This window comes from Stylophora pistillata, chromosome 2 (genome assembly GCF_964205215.1).
Source record: "Stylophora pistillata chromosome 2, jaStyPist1.2, whole genome shotgun sequence".
NCBI lineage: Eukaryota > Metazoa > Cnidaria > Anthozoa > Scleractinia > Pocilloporidae > Stylophora > Stylophora pistillata.
This window is the reverse complement of record NC_142520.1, coordinates 9,322,382-9,343,723: the sequence shown is the minus strand read 5'-3', so window position 1 is coordinate 9,343,723 and position 21,342 is coordinate 9,322,382. Positions and strand designations below refer to the sequence as shown.

Below are 21,342 nucleotides of genomic sequence, written 5' to 3'. Positions count from 1 at the left end.
AGTTTGCGTTTCGGTTTCGAGTTTTCCAAGCTTGAACTTGAGAGAATAAATAGCCACATTTGAGACAACCCCAACTTCACCGTTCTCCCGGCTTCTCGTTATATGCGACAGGTTGACCCCTAAAATCGAGAATCATCGACAGCATAAAAGAAATAGATGTAAAGTGCTACTAGTAATGAATAGAGTTGTCACGATCGTTGGGCGAAGTAAACATTCGAGAGGTTCTTGCTTTGCGACACGCCTGAATTGCTATGCGAGAATAATTCTATTTAGCCACCAACTTGGTTCAGATCATACAGTATAACATTTTCTAATGACATACCCTGAAATTGGCGACTTGAGTTACAAACATAGTTCCTGCTTTTTTTCCTTCTCAATATGACGACCAAAACAAGAGTACCTTGGAAAGCTCGTGTCTAAGTTATAATGTAATAAGAGCTTACCTCATTATACTAATAGTATTATCTGTCTCAGGTTCCTTCAACCTCCTTATCTCCACTTTCAGAGATCCAACTTTTTCCCTTCCCCGTTCCACTTCACTCCTCAGTGACTTCGTCTCATTGTGGTATTTTTCTTTCAGTTTGTACAAGTCATACTGTAATGACTGAATCTGCATGTTCTTTTGTGCTAACTCGATTGGCAAAGTTTCCATCGCTTCGTCAATTTTCTTTACAATCCAGTTCGTCGCTCGCGCGATGTGAGAAAACCTGTCTAAGCAGTCCTGTGAAGTACAAATACAGCAAGACATTTGTACTCGTCTTGGGCCTTATTTGTACTCTAAGAAGCACAGTTGGATAATAAATGACTCGTAAGTCATCGGAAGACATGTCGCGGCATACGAGACCATGGTAACATGAATGCAAAAGAGACGAATAATTGTAGTAGCTAACATGATTATTAGAGCGCAGGTGCAAAATAACACTTGCCTTTTTCACAGTGGTCTCCCGTGTAACCAGGTGGACAAACACACTTGTATCCCTCATCCGTAAATCCAACCAGGCAAGATGAATTATTGTAGCACATGTTTAAACAACACTTGTTCTGATGGGAAAAGATTCTGAGCTTTATTTTTCATAAAATAACGGAGATGCTATTCGTGAGAACCATTTATACTTTCTATCCATACGGGGCATCCTTGGAGTTTTTCATTTTTTGTGTAACAAATGAAGAAGCCTCGACTTTGGTCTGTTCTGTTGTAAAGTGCGAAGTAAGCAGTTGGGGGAGAAACGATTCGTTCCCCCTTCTTAATACTCTGATAAGATATGTTCTCTCAGCCAATCAGAACGCGCGTCACATAGGAACTTTATTTTCTTAACTCATTTATCTTTTTTTTCCTTTTTGACCGATTCAAGTGTTCTCAGGCCTCATTTTAAAAGGTTTTGAAAAAGAATTGCCTCATCTGAGTTGCCGAAGACTCACAGATGAGCGAGGAAACTCTATCAAACGGTACACAAGGCTTACCAACAGTAGCAAACTCAAAAACAAAAAAAATAAGTAAAAATAAAACTCTCACCTCCGTGCCCCTATACATAAAGACTGCCATCAAGTTCAGATCATTTGGGTGTTGCAAGTGGTCCGAGTCACTTAGTTGACATAAAACTTTGCCTTTTTTTCCTGAGGGTCCCATGCTGATCGATTTACACCTGTCTTCCATTGTACACCAACTTTTGCAGTGACTTTAAACATGCATTCCGATTGGTATCGAAATGTTTTTAATGACGTGGCCCACCAATCCATATCCATCTTTCTGTTGCAAGAACTTTAGACGGCGACAGCTTTCTTTAAATTAGACATTAGAGGATAGCTTTTGTTAGGCGTGCAAAACGTCTCGCGTAGGTTGGCAAAAAAGAAAATCTTAAAAAAGCAAATGAAGAGAATAGAATATAATTGAGTAATGTTGAATAAAACAATTATTTACAGAAAACCTTGAGGTCTGAGGGATTTGACAATTTTCTGTAAATATTTTACCATATACTTTAATAGTTATTAAATGATCAAATTTGAATTTTTGCAATCAAGCCTAGCAACTAATATATATTATGCCCCTAAATGTTCTTATTTTCAGGACCTCTGAAACTTTATCCCAAGTTCAAAACCAAAACAATAAACGTAAAGAATAATGTCCAGATACATGGAATTTTAGAAAATCATCTCCTTTTGTGTTACTTATGAGCTCATACCTTGTTCATTGTAATCTTCCTCAACTAGATTTGAACAAAGGAAAAATGTGTAAGAGATACATGAAAGGCATTCTTTTCTCATTTATACGAGTCAGTTTTCGCGTGAAATTTAACGTGGAATTCACTCGTCAGGCAGTGAATTTTTCTACAGTATCACTCATCAACTTCCCTTGGGGTACATAAATTCTTCACCCTACGAGCCAATTTCGACTAATTGAAGTCTATTGTATTCTAGGTTGGAGTCAAAACAATTCCACAGTTCCATAAACTCCTTCAATAAAAACTAATGAAATGACTACCGGGACTGAGTTTGGTGTTTTCCCATTCATTTGGCGAGTGAGAGTGTTTATAGAGTGTAGACTGTCGCTTCAAAATGATTAAATAGAGAAGGAGTCCTGAAATAACTCGCAACGTGAAACCATTTGCCAAACGCTTTCTTTTTGGAACTTTACCCATATTTTCATCACCAAAAAGAAGAAAGAAATTTGAAGGAATAAAAAATGCTATAAATTTGAACGTGCGAAAGTAATTCTGTCTATATGACAGGCGTGAATAAACATTTAATCTACAAAAAGAGAAGAACAGAGTGCAGTCATGGCTCTTCTATCTGTTTTATAATGAAGTATCTGTTAAATTTCCTACGCATTATTTTCCATTTTCAAAACAAGCTTTATTTTTAGTGCGAATAACAGTGTGGTCAACATGCTCTATACTCTCATGATGCAGACTACAATGAGCCAATGAGAATGCCTGTTAGAATGGTTCAAGTGATCCGATTGGTTGAACAAAACTAAAGCTGTTAAGACTGTCGAGCCATCAAAGTTTATATACCATCGAAGTTCGCTCACGATCTGTAATAGCTCACAAAAAAGGAAATAGTTCGAATTTGGCGGGCCGAATTTAACACCATTGGCTGAAGCGCTCGTCTTATCACAATTCCTGAATGTGAAATGTTCACTGAAATCCGCCAGAATTGTGGCTCATATATAAAAGACGCGCTAGTTTTTTTGTTTTGTTTTGTTTTGTTTTTTTTTTTTTTGTTTTCTGTTTTTTGTTGACATGAAAAGAAGGAAAAAATAGGAACAAGAATATTACTCAGGATGACAGCGCCGTAAAAGTTGGATGCTGTGACTGATATGGCCGTCATACTGAAAGCATCGGAAAGGACATCAGAGCGAGCTCACAGTTCAGTTCACCTAAGGGACGCGTGGCCGATGTAATTTCTGAGGCGTGTTTTCTCCGAGGACCGAGTATCACCAGATGAGCTAGCCGTGATTCACCTCAGAATGATCGCAGAAGCTCTGACATCGACACGATTTCTATGAATTCTAATATTTATGCCATATTATATATATTTTCAAGTTTAATTTGACCAAAACTTTTTCTGTTCTGTTTTGTTTTAAACACGAAACTTCATATAATAGACGAGTGTTAGCTGTGTTCGATTTTTATTATCGTACGTAACTTTACAATCTGACTGGGCATGAAAGCCTTCGGAACTCAAGTTGTCCATTTCCTTTTCTCTTTAAGGATTTTCTGTCCTTGCACGCGTTATGATATCGCAAATTGCGGCGCTTGGCATGCCTACAAACCTTTGATTAGTTCTTCTGTTACTACCTACCTGCTCGCTTATTCCGAAATGCCACTTTAAAAAATTAACGAACAGACGCTAGACACAGCACAAATTGGCAGATAGCGTGTTAGTTTTAAATCAGTCTATGCTCTATACTCTGATAGAGCACGCCCTTTCAACCGATATAGCGCGTGTCGTATCCAACCTCTATCATAATTACAAATATTACCCAAAGTTTTCAGCATGTTTTTCGGAGAATACAAGGGGCCGTATTTTTGCTCTCCAATTCTTCTCCTTTTCCCATATATTCATAGCATCCTATTGTGATGAGCGTTCCTTACGCGCACGTGTGACCCTGGGGTCGAGTGTGCCCGGTCGTGCGCATAAAAAAAAAAAAAAAGAGTATGGCGTGTTGGTTTTGCGGAATTTCTCGTCTATTTCCGATTTTATTCGTTCTAAAGAGCGGTCAGTTTTGCTATCGTTTTCTGATCTTTGAGTAATCCTTTAGTCAGGCTTATTTTCTTTATGTAACCTTCGTTTTTACTCGATTTCTGGCTTTTTAATTTAAGGATCATTTTGTGCGTTCTGGTTCTGTAATAAAAGGTGAGAAATACTCCGTGACACACTATCCTCGGGAATTGATGGTATGCCCAACTTGGATTTAATGCTTCCGATAAATGAGTTAGCCATAGGCTATGAAAGCTTACCGTCATGGTAACTTACTTTTCCTGATTTGGAACTCCATACTAAGATTTCAATATTTGAAATTTATTCCTGATATAACATCTGTGAAGCACTACAGTTCTAAGTTATTTTGTCATGGGCTTAGATTTCCACAGGGTAAAGTAAAGTGTCTGTCTCGTTCATGTGGAAGTCATTTTCCACATCGTTGCTGTCATCAGAAATGTATGTTTTAATTCTATAAACCCTCCCCCTACACCCTCCCTCACCTTTTCTCACAGACAAGGTTGGGTGGTAGGAGGGAAGAGATGAGTTGTAACTTAGCGAGGTGTCCCCAAATATAGGGAAACCCCTTCGCCCCCACCCTCCCCTCTCCATGCAATTAAGTCTGTCATTTCGTCAAGGTTTCCTTCTTCGTTTGTCCCTTTGCTATTTTTCTTCCCTTACCGTGTTTTTAAATCTAAAACGTCACATTATTTGTCCGCACTTGTAAGGAAATTTGAAATATTTCATTAAAAGATCATGAAATTCACAAACAATATGCTGGAGAACTTTTTTATTGATAGCTTTGCACTAAGTTTCCAGTATTAACTACTACTATCAACAGCTTTGAATGAAAGTTTACTTGGTAATATGGCGTAATAACCTCATGTTTGTGTATTTAACAACATATTTCTTAATAGTGAATGTAAGTGATGTCCCACCATAGATCGACATTGCTGCCACTTCATGAAACCCTTTTGACAGTTATAGTCCATTTCAAGATCTTTATAAGAAAATGTTTCTTTTCCAAATGTTACTAGCTCACTGTAACAGCGCGTGGTCTTTTTAAAATTGGTTGATCGGTGACTAAAACAATTTAGAATTCAATGGAAAATCATAGGTGGAACAGATACATTTTTCGCCGATGGCAACGACATATTTCTGTTTATCAAAATTATTTCTACCAAATACATAGCGTGTTTTTGTGAAATAAGAAACAAAGGGAATATATATGTCTTATTAACCAAGCGCGAGGGCCGTACTGGGAGAATATCGACCCGAGTTCTTGACAGTACGGACCAAGCGCAGCGAGGTCCGTACAAAAAAAGACCGAGGGCCGATATTCTTCCAGTACGGTCCCAAGCAAGCTTGGTTTATAAGAGGTTTTTTATACGACTCAAGTTCAAAGGGACACAAGTATGGTATCATTCGGGACCATTCGGGACAGTGCCCGGTCCAATACTGAGAGAGTATTGACCAGCAATAGAGCATTTTGATTGGTTGATTTTAGTTACTGGCCCTCTGACTGCCCGAGTCGTGTAATAATATTCCGTTATTCAAATGCTTAAGCAATATGTATTACTTAAAGATGTAGAAGGACCAATTTTTGCAAGACTAGCAATACTTTTTACCAACTTTCGTTAAATGAATTACTCGTGAATACTTCCTATTTAATCTGTTCCATAGTTTACAATTTCACACGTAAATTTACAAAGCTGCCGTGACAACTACATTTGGTTATCCGGTTGTTATAACAATTTGCAAATGACTTCCTTCGCCAAAGGGCCCGGAAGGGATCTTAACTTTGACAAAACCGTGCGTGTTATTATCCCCTCGTGTTAGTCTTCATCATTTAACAACACATCATCAATGTTAAGATTAGTGCTACGTTGGAAAAGCCATACTGATTCCAGAAGGTTACAGTGTAACACGCGTCTTTACTGTTTGATCTCAAAATCTTCACTGATCTCACTGAACATCGGTAAAAGAAGGCCAGTGAAGATTCGTATCAAAGGATTGATATGAAAGAAAAGGCAAAACTCAATCCTAAGCTTCCAGAAGATATAATCATATGGAATTGTTTCTCATCGTTTTAGGTTCACAGTGTGTTGATTGGTTTGTGCGATATTGTGATCTTTCCTTAAGACCCTGGTGAAAAAGTATAACGAGTGAGACTCGATTTCTGAAAAAAAAGTTAAAAAAAAAATTTTTTTAGAGGCCTATTTGTACTTTTCAACTATAAAAAAGCGCCGAGCCCAGTTAATGTAATGGGTGACCGAAAGAAATGATGGCTAAACTTAAACCAAATGAAAAATAAAATGGATAACTTTTGTGTTACAGACAAAGTTAAAAAAATTAAATAGTTACACTTTATTTGGCATTTTAACTGAGTGCTGTCAGTCGATTAGAATGCTAATCAATGAAAGCTGAATTCTAAGTGCCATTATCATATTAGATAAAGTTTTTTTTTTTTACTCCAGGAACGTAATAGTCACTTGACCATGACCAGCGTTGTTGTAACAACATTCATTGTTCTGGTTGTTTCCATTGTTGTAAGAGCCTCCCCCACCCCCACAGGTGTCACGACCACCATTTCCACTGCTTCCCCCAGAGTATCCTCCTCCTCCTCCTCCTCCTCCTCCCCATCCATAAGCTCCACCACCACCACCAAACCCACTATCGGCATTGTTAAACCTGGCTCTTCCACCCACCCCTCCCTGATTAAATCCCTTACCACCTTCTCCACCCAATCCTTTGGTTCCATTAAAATTCTTTCCACTTCTTCCACTGGAGTAAAACCCGCCACCACCACCACCTGAAATACAATGAATATATTTTAAGATTTTCGTAAACAGAAGCGAAACTATATTTAAATGGGATGCTAACCCATTCGATTTTTGGAATATTTTACTAGTATTGTAAACCGCTTCAGTAAACCCATATCAGTTCGGCCAAACCTTACGTAATGCATTTTAATTCAGCCGCTATCCAGGCGGTTTAATATTTGTATATACATTCCAAAACAATGTTATCCTTATAGTTGCTGAAGTGATGGAGGCTTTGTCGAATATTAATCCAAGTAAGGCCGGTGGACCAGATGACATCCCCGGTTCACTCCTAAAACATACTGCTGCTGAAATTGCCCCTTCATTATGCAGGCTCTTCAACATCTCGCTGTCTACGGGCTCTTTTCCAGTAAATTGGAAGCGCGCGAACATTGCACCCGTCTTTAAAAAGGGCAATCCTACCCTAACGGAGAATTACACGCCAATTTCTCTTTTATGCATTGTCTCCAAAGTTATGGAAGGATACGTGTTTAATCACTGCTACCCTCATTTATCGTATTTTCTTCACCAACTCCAGCATGGCTTCCAGCCAGGATAATCCACAGAAACGCAACTCTTTGAGGTGTATCACGATATTTTATACAAACTAGCCAATTCCCAAGAAGTGGACGTAATCCATTTTTACCTATGAAAGGAATTTCATAAGGTTCCACACAGGCTACTCCTCTCGAAGCTTCAGCTCCGTGGTATGTCCGGTCCAGTTTTGTTGTGGTTCTCAAGCTATGTTTCTGACAGATACCAAGGAGTTGTTGTTGACGGCATATCCTCAGACTGGCTCCCGGTCACATCAGGAGTACCCCAGGGCTCCATCTTGGGTCCGCTTTTATTTCTGCTCTTCATTAATGACATGTCGTGCTCCATTACCCACAGTAGTAAACTTGGCCGCTTTGCGGACGATAGCAAGCTAAATCGCGCTATTGTTTCCAATAGATTTGCCTCGCTGCTGCAAGCTGACTTGGACAACTCCAAAACTTGGTGTGACGACAACGTCACACTCGCCTCCTGACACCAATGATTTAGGCGTGACTGTTACTACTCCACTATCATGGACGACGCACATCGAAGAGATATGTGCGAAGTGTAACAAAGCTCTTGGTCTTGTAAAGCGTGTATGCGGTAGAGACATTGTTAACGTATCAACTAGGAAAATCATGTACACTGCGTTAGTTCGCCCAATCATCGAGTACGTATCCTCTGTATGGTCTCCTTACACAGCAAAGCATCGTAGGCTAATCGAAAATATACAATGACGTGCTATTGGATTTAAACTAAACCACCCAGATTGGAAAGCCAGCTACACTGCGAGACTGAAAGAGAAGTCCATGATCTTGTCATTTTATACAAAATTAGGTCAGGTCTTATCAACGCTAGCTTTGACCATCTTCTGCCTCCTGCTAACCATACATACGCAACCCGGCGTCATCATCCTGCAAACATCCGCCCTTTATTTACTCATACTCAGCGGTATTTTACAAACTCTTTCTTTCCTCGCACAATGAAATTATGGAACGTTTTACTGAGCAACATTAAGCAAGCGAGCTCTTTACATGACTTTAAAGCCTTAGTTAAGCGGTTTTATACAGAAAAGCTCATGCTTTATACTCCACCCTAACTAAGTGTCGCAGTTGGTCGGCAAATTATTTTATTCTATAGACAAAGTATATAAGTGCATATGTAACCTATATTTTTCTATTCTTTGTATTATGTAAGGGGACAAATGTCAATTGGGGCTCGCCCTGTAGTTCTGCCAATATATTTTTGTTTATTTATTGCGTGTCTCTGTTCATGTATTTACTTGTAAATTGTATTTTTCAGTGGCAAATCTCAATAAACTAAACTAAACTAATTAACAATCAACCGCGATATACTTATAGATTGGATACCATGCCAGTGGTCATCACTCAGAGAGACAGTACTGCCAAACACCACGGCTAAGCCTATACAACGAGACCGCTGCTTGATTTTGAACACCAGACAATCGACCTCATCTACACCAAGTCAGTAAAGCCCGAAATGCGAGTTTGCTGTTTCAAAATTTTTATTTACGAACATTTGTAGCCCAACTAAAACAAAGAAGCAGTTTAGAGCGACTGTACACTCGAAGATCATTTAAATAAGAAAGATATTGATGTTTGCGTCGCCTCGTAAACACACCTTGAGCCAGATAAACCTTAATCAATCGTCAGCATACCTATCTAAAACATATTCAGACGGGACAGGAACTGGTCAAGAGTGGTTTTTAGGAAAAAAAGGCGGAATTGTTGTTTATGTTTATGTTGTTGATGTTTAAGGATTTAGAGTATATAGTTTAATTTTTAGATATGATCTTTTATAAACACGCAGCATATGTATAATGGCGCGCGTATCCCCATTAAAAATCATAGTGAAAGCTGACGTGTGCAGGGTCGGACGGGTTAATTGAGCTGTGGGTTTCTTGTTCTGACACGAAAAAAACAAAGGAAAAATTTTTTCCTGCAGGATCTTTATCGTGATTGTTCAGTGTGCGCTCGTGCATCGCCTCCTTTTAGTGTGAAACCAAATTTTTGAGGTGGTTAATCATGTTTGATCAGGCTAGACCGGAAGATATTTGGCTTATGGTCACGAATTGTAGCACGGACCGCGCCGCATTCGGCCCGTGCATCATGACCAAAAACGCAATATTTTTACCGTCAGCTGCCAAATAAGCAAACCAATGTTAGCCGTCAAATGTCTCAGATATCCTTAATTAAGAACTATGCGACTCCCATGATCAGGTTCAAGTTCTATTTCTTATAATAAAATTTTTGATATATCAAAAAATACATTTATGGAAGGCCTTTAACTTCTATTCGTAAGTAAAACTGGTTAGCGACAGAACTGGCTTCTGGTTTGGAAACACTTCCGGTGTTGTAAAACGTTAGTTATTTATCAATAAAAGGTGTCATGAATTAACAGTTCTTTACAAACGCGTCATTATGAAAATTTACAGCTAAGTTCGTGCGTTTAGTTCGTTTGATAAACAAAATTGCAAAATGTTAGTCATCAACTGTCAAATGACGCAAAATTTAACCGTCAATCGTCAACATCATCTTCTTCCTCCTATTGAGACCCTCCCAGACGACCCTCGATCACGAGCTCGAGCTTGTCGACCAAATTACGACACATTACATTTTCTGAAATTACATGGCATTCTGAAATTCTCGAGAAATTGAGGTGGATAAAGACGCATTAATTCTAAAAGCACGAAAGCTTATCGGATACCAGTTGTCATCACTCAGAGACATCCAAACACCACGGCTAAGCATATACAGCGAGACCGCTGCCTTATTTTAAACACCAGACAATCGACCTCATCAACAAGTCAGCAAAGCCCGAAATGCGAGTTTGCTATTTCAAAATTTTTATTTACGAACATTTGTAGACCAACTAAAACAAAAGAATTGGTTTAGAGCTGCTGTACTCTAGAAGATCATTTAAAAAACAACGACTATTGATGTTTGCGTCTCCTCCTAAGCACACCTTGAGCCACATAAACCTGAATCTATTGTCAGCATAACTATCTAAAACATATTCAGACGGGACAGGAACTGGTCAAGAGTGGTGTTGAGGAAAAAGAGGCGGAATTGCTGTCTATGTGAGAAGTAACCTAGATGTCGTTGGTGTTCATAGATTAAAAGTACATAGTTTAATTTTTACACGATGATCTTTTATAAATACGCAGCAAGTTCTACTTTTCACATATGTATATTTCAGCGCACCGCACATGTTTTTATTTATCTCGGGATATTCATATTTTATCCGAGATTTATTAAAGATTTATGTGCCTCCGATGCCTATTTCGAGTTATAGTGCACGCGGGGACAGAGCTGAATAACGTATACGCATGCGCCAGGTTTTGCCACGGAAACACGAATTTTAAGTCGTTCGCATGGTTGATTTCCTACTCTGTTGCTTCGAGGCGTCGTTTTTCCTTGCCGCTTTTCTTTACAGAACAACCTCCAAAAATTTGGTACACCCCCTAAAAATTTTAAAAATTTAATTTTCTCCTTTAAACCTTTGGAAATAGGAAAGTGCCTTCGACGAAAACAGAGTTCCTCGGTTTTAAAGGTTAGCCCTTATTATTTTCCGCTAATTTCGCTAAATTTTAGACCAAGGACACTTGAGCCCGCGTTGTTGACCGCATACCCGCTGAGGTAGCATTTCATAAGAAGTCAGGACGGCAACGCCACTGAAGATGTCGATTAAAAAGTGAGTTTCTACTTTTAGTTAGAATTTCGAAAATGGCTGCATGTGTTTACCGTCTCATAGGGCGCCAGAACTCAAACTTAACATAACGCATAAAAGTAGCGTGGAGTTCCAAATGTAAATTAAATTAATTTGCCGCCGCGGTTTCGCTTCGCAGACGACGCAAATTTTGGTGATTTCACGTTGTTGTTTTGCAAAGAACGGCTAAGAAATGTACAAAGTTTTAATACCCACGTGCTGGGCTATTGTTCTGCCAATTAGATCTACTGTTTTTCCATGTTCTCGTTGCCGTAGCCGTCGGGGTTTACTTAAAGTCCCTGATTGTCGCCTTCAGAGGCAATTTCCGTTCTCTTTGCAATTTGTTTGAGACGGTCTCGATCGTGTACCTCGACTGACAAAGTCATCACTAGGACTGAAGTAATAACTCTTTTTCCCTCATTTTCTAATTTAGGAAAGATATTGAGCTAAGAAATGACGAGAACTGACGAGAACTACAGTGACATTTGCCGCTCCACTCCGATCCGCAAAAAAGATATGCAAATTTTCGGAAGTGCATGCGCAGGTAATCCCTAAAGGCCCTCGCGCGACGCTTTGTGTAATTCGAATTCTTGGATATTAATATAATCGGCGGGATTTCGAGCGTCACTTCAAATTTAAAGCGTCTTTCGTCCAAGTATGACGTCTTCGTTGAAGCAAGTCTTTAACCAAGAGTTCCTCCGCAGTTTTGTAATATGTCTCACAGAAACAGATGGAGCAATGCAGGGATTGATTTTGACGAGCTTCCCGATTCACCGCTAACGTCTAGGCACTTTAGTCTAGACGCCAGTGCTAGTAACAGAACTATACTTTATTCGTTACGCCATCCAACATGGCGGACTACAACAACGTGCTCTCACAATCATACGGGAAACCGCTGACCAACATCTCCCCCCGTTGAAAAAAAAGAAAAGAAAAAAAAAAATAAATAAATAACATGTCTTAAAAAAACGCTACAGAGTGTTCATAGGCAATGTTTGAGAAGGCCTAGTCTGTGACATAGTCTTTCAGTCTTTCTGGGGGTTTGATTATTCTCCCAGATCTCGTCTGCTTCAACGGCGTAGAGGAACCTGCTATGGGTTCTGCTTCTCTCAGGGAGGTTTCTGGTACTGCATCTGCTGCTGGGTTCGGGTGCTCGTGGGTCTTCTGTTCGCCCTGCGGATTGACTTCGGCGTGTTTGATAGGATGTGGAGCAGGGGTGGAGTTAGCTGTCGCATCTACTGTGGCTCGGTTGACTACTATCTGAGGTTGGAGAATAGGTGGTGGTGGTGCGGCGGGTTTCAGTTGGACTCTGTTCCTGCGGATCGTGGTACCATGAGAGGTACGAATAGTATAGGACCGTCCGTTGTCTTCCTTGATGACTTCCCCATAGATCCATGGTTTGTCGCGATGGCGGGGAGGTGGCTTGGCATAGGCGTAGCTGCCAACTTTGACTGGTTGGTGCTCCACTCCGGCTGACTTGTCATAGTATGCTTTGCTGTCATGCCTTTTCTTAAGGATGTCTTCTTTTACGATGCTAAAGTTGATCATGGCAGGTGCCAACAGATGATCCGTGGTAGGCAGGGTGGTGGCAGTGCGTCGCAGAAACATACGCTGAGCAGGTGAGTATGCGTGTCCTTGAGGTGGAGTGTTTCTGTACAGAAGTAGAGCAGTGTGGAAATCATCTGCTTTCTTTAACATGGACTCTGCAACTTTAACGGCAGCTTCTGCTCTGCCGTTGCCCTTGGGATGGTACGGGGAGGAAGTGGTGTGCTTGAAACCATATTCCACAGAGAACTTCCTGTACTGGTCGCTTATAAACTGTGGACCGTTATCGGTGTGGCAGATTGCTGGGACGCCATATCGGGCAAAGTGGGCTTTTGTTTTCTCGATGACCGTGGAGGATAGGGTATCTCCCAGCTTGTCTACCTCAATCCAGTCCGAGAAGTGACACACAGTTACTAGGTAACTTTGGTTGTGGAGGTCACAGATATCTTGGCTGACTATCTGCCAGGGCCTTGTAGGTATCGGTAGAGATTTCATCGGTTCTTTTGGTGCGGTCGTACCGTATTGGGCACAGGTGCCACAAGCGTCACACATGTCTTGTATTGATTTTCTCATCCCTGGCCAAAAGAGAACCTCTCGGGCCATGCGTATGTTCGATTCTGCTCCAAAATGGTTGGCGTGGATTTTCCTAAGCATTTCTTTGTGCATAGACTGGGGTACCATGACTTGCGTGCCTTTGTATATTATGCTATTCTTCACTGATAGTTCGTCTCTGTAGTTCCAATAGGGACGTAGGGATTCAGAGAGGACTGATTTGTCTTCAGGCCATCCATGGACAATGACTTTGTATAGAGCTGCCAGTGTGACGTCTTTGCTTGTCTGTTCACGTAAGTGGTTCTCGGTGCTCTCTTCCAGCCTTGGGTTGCGGCGGTTCTGCTCGGACTCCAACTCCATTCGGAAGACGTCGAAGTGTGTTACTCTCGCTGATGTTGGCTGTGGAAGGGCTGCCCGAGATAGAGTGTCAGCCAGGTGGAGTGTCGCTCCTCTCTTGTATGTTAGTTGAAACCGATATCGTTGCAGTTTCATCAGCATCCTTTGCAGACGGGCTGGGGCTTTGTTCAATGGTTTCTTTAGTATGGTTTCGAGAGGCTGATGATCTGTGTGGACTACAATGTCAGCCTTGCCATATAACCACTGGTCAAACTTCTGAAAGCAGTTGCATATTGCCAGGCACTCCTTTTCGATCTGGGAGTAACGCTGTTCCGTGGTACTCATGCTGGAGGATGTGAAAGCGACGGGTTGCAGCTTACCATTGTCGTTGGGTTGTAAAAGTGAACCGCCCAGGGCATAATCACTGGCATCTGTTTGAAGTACAACTGGCTTGTGGAGATCATAGTAGGCTAAGACTGGGGCTGAGGAGATCAGTTGCTTCGCCTTAGTGAATGCGTTATCATGAGCGTTGGACCAGATGAAAGGTACAGCTTCCTGGGTGAGCATTCGTAGAGGTTGTATCACCGAGCTCAGGTTTGCACAGAAGGGTGACAGATAGTTGACCATGCCAATGAAGCGCAGGAGTGCTGCCTTGTTCTCTGGAGGCGGTAGCTGTGTTATTGCTGCTACCTTGTCAGGGTCAGGTTTCATTCCCTTATCTGAAATAATGGTGCCCATGAATTTGAGTTCCTTAAGCTTGAACTGAAGTTTGGCTGCATTGAGTCTGATGTTCTTTTGATGACAGCATTCCATCAGAGCAATGAATCTTCTGTCGTGGTCTTTTAGAGCTTCTTCATAGTCGTTTCCTTCTCCATATACTAGGATATCATCTGCAATGCATATGATGCCTTCTAGGCCTTCTAGGGCGGTGGTCAGCCTCATCTGGAACTCTTCAGGGGCGCTGGTAATACCAAAGGGTAGACGAAGCCATCTGTATCTGCCATATGTTGTGTGCATAGTGGTCATCCACGATGAGTCCTCATCGAGGGGAATGTGGAGAAAGCCTTCTTTGACGTCAACTAGGGAGAAGCATTTTGCTGCACTAAGCTTATGAAGTTGTTCATTTAGGGTAGGCATCTGGTGTTTTGGTCGGTGGATGGCCCTGTTAACTGTTTGACTTGGATCTATACACACTCTGAACTTCTTTGGTGTTTCTCGGATAAGCTCGTTGGAGCACCAGGCGGTTGGTTCGTTTACCTTGGCGATAACCCCTTGCTCGACGTAACGATCCAAGGCTTGTTTTTCACGCTCTCGCTTTGCTACTGGTATTCTGTGAACTGGCATCTGCACAGGTTGTATGCTCTCATCTATTTGAAAATGAACAGGTGGACCAAGCTCACCAAGGCCTTCGAAGGTGTTGGCGTACTGGTCAAGAATGTCCTCCTTACGTAACTGGCCCGGAGGTGGGAGCTGTCGGTTTGAGAGAACTTTGATTGGCTTTGATGGCGAAGGTGGAGGATTGCATGGGTTGGCTGTGGCCTCATGGAGTTGTCGAAGATGGTTGCAGGCCATATTCATCTTCGGGTCTGGAATTGATTCTACAGGCTGCGGTGCAAATTCCCAGGGACGGGTAGACTGGAGCCCTGGGGGTTTGTCGTGTTCAGCAATGCTGTTTTCTACCTCTGAGGATAGGGAATGGATTTCATCTGCAAGTACTTTGATAAGTCCCAATCTCTCACTGTCGCTCCCTGACAGAAGTGCTGGTTTGCATCCGATAGAAGAATCTGGTAGGACTTGAAACGTGAGTGTTTCATACCTGTGCTTTCTTTCACATACTAGATCCACCTGACCTTCAGGTTCCAACGGTTTGGAGTTTCCATAGGGGTATAGACGGTAGGGGGATCGTTTGAGTTCTGCATCTGGCAGAAGGGAGCGGAGAGTATTGATGGACATTGTGTTGCATGTTGCTGCAGTGTCTATTTGAAACTTGACTTGAGTGAATGTTGAGCCTGTCGCAGAAAGTGATAGGGTTGTGAAGTATCGCTTTGCTTGGCTGGAAGCGGCGATGCTGTGTACTTGGGCTTCCAAAGAATAGGTGAAACCACAATCATGATCAAAGGGTGTGTCATATGGTTGCTCCTCTGTGACGTATGTGTCGGTGTAGTGAAGATCTCGTGATTGGGTAGATGTGCCTACACGTGGATCATGTCGCTGGCCACTCAGTCGTGAGTCACGTCGCTGGCCATTCGCGTTCCTTGTGTATTCCTTCCTACTAGATCTAGTGTTGGAGGCTGGGGATCTGGTATCTGGGAGTGTAAATTTACGGTCTTCTAGGCAGACCCGGGCGAAATGGTCATTGCCACCACAAGTCGAACAGGTCTTTCCTTTAGCGGGACATACTTTCCAGGGGTGGGGTCCTCGGCGGTCCCCACACCAGAAACACGTTCCAGGCTCCCTGCGCAGTTTCATCTGGTTATGTCTGAGACCTGTCCAGTGGACTTCTTCATCGGTTCCTTTCGACGAATCCACGATTAATTTGTTTGTTTGCTTGGCAGACTCTATTGCTCTCGCTTCTGCCACCACATCTTGCAGGGTTTTCTTTGAGTTGTCAGGTTTTACGTGTGTTTTGAGGAGCTCAGTTCTCGTGTGATCCTCATGGAGGCCAAAAATAAATTTGTCTCTAGTGAGTTCATCGGTGAGCTCACCGTAAGCACAAAGGCTGCTCGCTTGTCTTACTTTGACTTCCCACTCTTGTATGGACTCATGTGAGGTCTGGGACGACGTCCAGAACTTGAAACGGTCGGTGAGAAGTGAACTCCCTGTGGAGCCTGTGTAGTGGGCGCGTAGTTTTTCCATCCAAACCCATGGTTTGTTCTTGGCGGCGTTGAGGATTTGAGGTTCTATTGTGTACCTAAGTACAGACAAGGCTTCATCTGGAAGTGAAGATCGCAGGGCAGAAATTTCTAGTAGCGGGCTTTTGTAGTGATCTGCTCGTTCGGTGATAGGATCTTTGGCGAGGTTACGATAGTTGGCTTGAATGCAATAATCATTAAAACGAAGTTCAAAATTCTTGAAATTTTCACTCACATTACCCACAAGTTTGAGCTCCGGTCTTTTGAGGTTTGCCATTGTGTAATCCCACTCCAGACACCAAGTCTAGACGCCAGTGCTAGTAACAGAACTATACTTTATTCGTTACGCCATCCAACATGGCGGACTACAACAACGTGCTCTCACAATCATACGGGAAACCGCTGACCAACACTTTCACCGTCGAACGGTAAGCTTTTACGCGTATTAATTAAACGTAGGTCAGTAAGACAGGTCAGCAACTCACTCGTTTTGCTCTTTGAATATTGAGACAACTCAAGGGACAACTGCAGTCGTTCCTCGAGCGCAAGACCGTCCGCGGATTTCCATCGAGGGATCATATCCGTCGTGATTTGCAGCTTGACAGTAATAGTGATTCAGAATACACCTCGCCAATTTATCAGCCAGTCGCCTCCACTCGCTTGTCTTCAATTGTGCCCTGCGGAACGCCATCTTCCTCCTCATCGAGGAGCCGATCAACTCCAGCCACCACGCCACTGTCTCATGTCAACGCTAGAGCGAGTTGTTCCGACCACGAAGGGCAGTTTGACGCACTTCAGCGAAAACTTCTTCTGACAGAAAAAATTGACAACTTACAAGGCCAACAGTCAGCACCCGCAATGGCAGAATAAAGGAAAAGTGAAAACCTTCCACGAGATATGGTGGTGAGTATTTTGGTTATTTTTACTTTGAGACGTCACGGTGTTGATAACAGCTTGTTGATAACACTTTGTTGCTGATTTCATGCACATAGCCGTCATAACAATAGACGGCCATTTCGTTTTTAAAGGATGAAATTTATTGTTGAGTTATTGTAGTATGTAGTTTTAAAGGAGCTATGTCATGATATTTTAAGCCATTTTTCTGATGTACAAAAATTACTTTCAAATTTAGTTTTCTAAGTTAGAAAAACACCAAAGAGTTGTTGCACCAAAGAGTGCAATAAACCAAAATGGAACAAGGATGGTTACGATTGGGCAAGAATGAGAATGGCAGACTTGAAAAACTTGGCCAAATTTTTAAGATGCGCTGTCTGTGATGTAGCTCCTTTAAGCCTGGTTTTTGTACATGTATGTTAGGAAAGGGCTAAACTTCAGAATACCCGGCCATATCATTTACAAGTCATTGAATAAGAGTAGCGTCTACTGTGTTATATCTCATTTTTCAAAGCCTCCCGACATGTAAATGATGTGGACTGGTATTCTGAAGTTGCTCTTAGGACAGTCCCAGAAGCTCTGAGATTTCGCTGTTTCGTGACCGTCTCAGATTCTGCCAATTTATGTTTTCATATGTTGGGAATGAATGCAGAAATCTGGCAGCCATCAGGTAAATAGAAGTGCTCCCGATTTATCCCCGACCATCTCAGATGATCAGGGATATCTATGATTTTGTGTTTTCATAAAGCCCTGGTCAAATGGTGCATGATAGTCGAACTGTCAAAGGTAAGTTGGGAGAATGAGAAATGCTGTGGGAACATGAGCCATTGGCCAGTGTTTAGCGACTTTTTTGGTTCTCCCAAACTTCTACTGAACAATATATGTCTTGAGTGTTTCTATTAATTTGATTTACAGCATACATCAACCCAAGTACTTAAAAGCTTAACCTCATTTTGCTTTTCAGTTTTAATGATGACACCAACCTTGAGGTTACCCAAGCAATCGAAAGAGGTGTCAGAGCAACATCAGCTTTTAAAGAGGCTGATCCTGTCATATTAGAGTGTAAGTATAGATTAATTTTCTATAATTGTGACTATAATATTTGGTGGCTTAATAGCGAGCACATTACACTGTTGATCAGACATTTGGGTTTGAGCATTGCCTGGACCAGTGTGTTGTATTGTGTGTTCTTGGGCAAGACACTTTACTTCCATAGCGCCTCTCTAGCCATTAACTTAACCCAGCTATTCTGTTAAGTTTATCCATTGTTGATATGATTGACTACGAAAGTGAAAATTAAGGTGTTTCCATTAATTTGTATTTACTTTGGTCACTTTTGAAGATTCCTTTGTTGAGTCCATGTATGCAATATCAAACAAGGAAAATGAGTGCAACATTCTGACCTTTTCGGTATTATTATTTTTTAGAGGTATTTTAATTTTATTCTGGACAATGATCAAGATTTGTGATATTTTGAATTGCTTTTGTCATAGGTGCCTTTAAGACTTACTTTAAAACCCTCAAAGCAAAACTCAGAGGAGTTGTGAACCCACGTGAGGAATGAGGAATTTCCCCAAGTGGCAAACAAGCAGGATGAAAGTGTAATAAATTCTACGAGGAATCAAAGGGGACACAATGTGAGTGAATAATGGTTTGCTTATCCTAAACAGAAATGACTAAAAATTTTTATCACAATACCAATAATTTTTTTGTTTTGATCAGGTGTGTTGTCACTTGCATCAGTTTCAAAACTTTAGTGTCAACAACACTATAAGGAAAATAATTAGCAACTGTGGTGATTGTTGTAAAAAAATTTGAATTTGATAGCTTGAAAGTTAATTTTCTAGCCAAAAATAAAGCCTCAGATGCTTACAGTCAGACTGGATATACTTTTGATTGCAAACTTTTGCCTCTTCATTGGTATTTGATTGACAGTTTGAGTTGAGCAAGTTTCAAGCTGTACAAGCAAGTTGCAACTTTGACTATCAAATTTGCTGAAGCAAGTTTCCAAGTTCCCATTTTCATTTTGCAGTATAAAACAAGGTAATACCAGCTCTGTTTCAAAGAAACAGTAAATTCAGTCAGCCGTCGCCAGCCTGTTTATCGAGAGACTGTGAGAAATAAGTGACGGGCTTAGTTAAATTAGCAAAACCAGGAATCGTGCTTCAAAATTAAAAGTGTAAGCCATAACCTTGCAGGACAGATTTGAATTTTTAAGGGAAATTCACAGTTTGGCAATTTGGAGCTAAGCCTGTCACTATTTCATCGCAGTCTGTTGATTAACAGCAAATATTAGGCAATATCATTCTGTCAATTTGAAACTGAGTATGTCTTACCTGACTTTATATGGCAAAATGAAAACCAGAGCTTGAGAACTTACTCCACCAAATTCAAATTGAAAGTTTCAACCTGCTCACATAGGTTGCAGCCTGCTCGACTCAGACTGTCATCAAATACCAATGTTGAGGCAGAAGTTTGCAAGGTTGCCATCAAAAGAACATCTGGTTAACGTTTGACTATAGAAATTTATAGTCAAACTGGTTGCCTCCCAATGGGAACTCTAGAATATTGCATTGTGATGTGAAAATATTGATTGACAGCTTGCTGAATGCAACTTGCAACTTTCACTTCCAATTTTCTAGAATAGTTTGTGAATTATTTTCAAGTTCCATTTTCCCATATAAAACAAGGTAATTGTTGATCTGTCTCTAAGAAACAAAATAAAATTGCTCAATGTTTGCCTGTTTATCAAGGTAACAGACTGCAAGAATTTAGCATTCAAATTGCCCTTGTCAGGAAATCACACTTCAAAAGTAGTCAGGTGAAATATGACTTTTTTAGGTAAATTCCTTTGAAGTGAGTCTGTTGCTAATTTTATGCAGCAAACTGTCAATCAGTATTGGAACATTGCAACACAACGTTGATAAGTTCCGGAAAAAAAAAATTACCAGCAGTTTGACAGTAATGTGTAGGATTAGCTGTGTTGGTAATGTGATCAAAGACTAATTGGTATGTTGTGATGTTCGGTACTTTTAATGCTTTATAAAAAAGAACCTACTGTATTGAAACTGATAGGGCAGGCAGTGCCTAAGTAGGAGTTTTTTGGAAATAACTTCTCTTTATGAATCATAACACACTAAGTACAGTTCATGTGAAAATATTTTGTTGAGAATGTCCTGCTGGCATGAGTGTTGTAAAGACTTAAAGTCAATGATGTTATATTTTAAACTTACCTTGTAGCTTTTCCCCATTATTGAGGTTATATTTTTTATCACATATATGGTATATATATATATATATAAGTGTACAGGGGCTGATTAAATATATTTATTTATTAAATGTTAATTTTCTCTAACAGAAATGGTTTTATTTGTACTAACAGAAAAGGAGAAGTGTTAAATAAATTTTCCATTTACTATACATTTATGTGTTAATTTTAGTCAGGACTGTGGGTGTGAGATGATTGGACATGAGAGGACTGCATTAATCAAAGTAAAATGCGATTCCATTTTAAACTACCACTGAAACAATGAAATTTCTGATATTTTATTAAATGCAGTGTATTATTAGGTACTTCCAACCCTAATACTGAAATAACATGTGGAAAAAGCCATTTTGTGTAAATTGACAACAGGGTCAATGGAGGGGAAGAGAATTTTGGATTATTCCATGACAAAGATGAGATTTGCTCTACATCTGTCCTGAATTTGTTCTTACAAATGTCATCTTTAACGCATTTGCCCTTGTTTAGGGCAGGACAAATCATGATATTTAACTCAGATTGACACCACATTTGTCCATATTTACACCCAAAAGCAAATGCACAATTATCCTATTTATCTTTAGGACAACTGTCATATTTGTCTTCAAGTCAAATA

At 40.8% G+C, this 21,342-nt stretch overlaps 1 protein-coding gene and 1 long non-coding RNA gene across 2 annotated transcripts; one reads left to right on the top strand and one right to left on the bottom strand.

Annotated features, from left to right (window-relative positions):
* Positions 1 to 12,224: 12,224 nt before the first annotated feature.
* Positions 12,225 to 16,969, bottom strand: LOC148737026 (uncharacterized). Its single transcript, XM_088747846.1, has one exon. The coding sequence runs from the start codon at positions 16,845 to 16,847 to the stop codon at positions 12,291 to 12,293; it is 4,557 nt and encodes a 1,518-aa protein (XP_088603972.1). The 5' UTR covers positions 16,848 to 16,969; the 3' UTR covers positions 12,225 to 12,290.
* Positions 16,970 to 16,986: 17 nt separating this feature from the next.
* LOC111319011 (uncharacterized) lies at positions 16,987 to 20,886 on the top strand. The gene is made up of 3 exons (XR_015996321.1): positions 16,987 to 17,473; positions 18,429 to 18,526; positions 18,958 to 20,886. It is a non-coding gene; the product is annotated as an uncharacterized LOC111319011 (long non-coding RNA).
* The last annotated feature ends 456 nt before the right edge of the window (positions 20,887 to 21,342 follow it).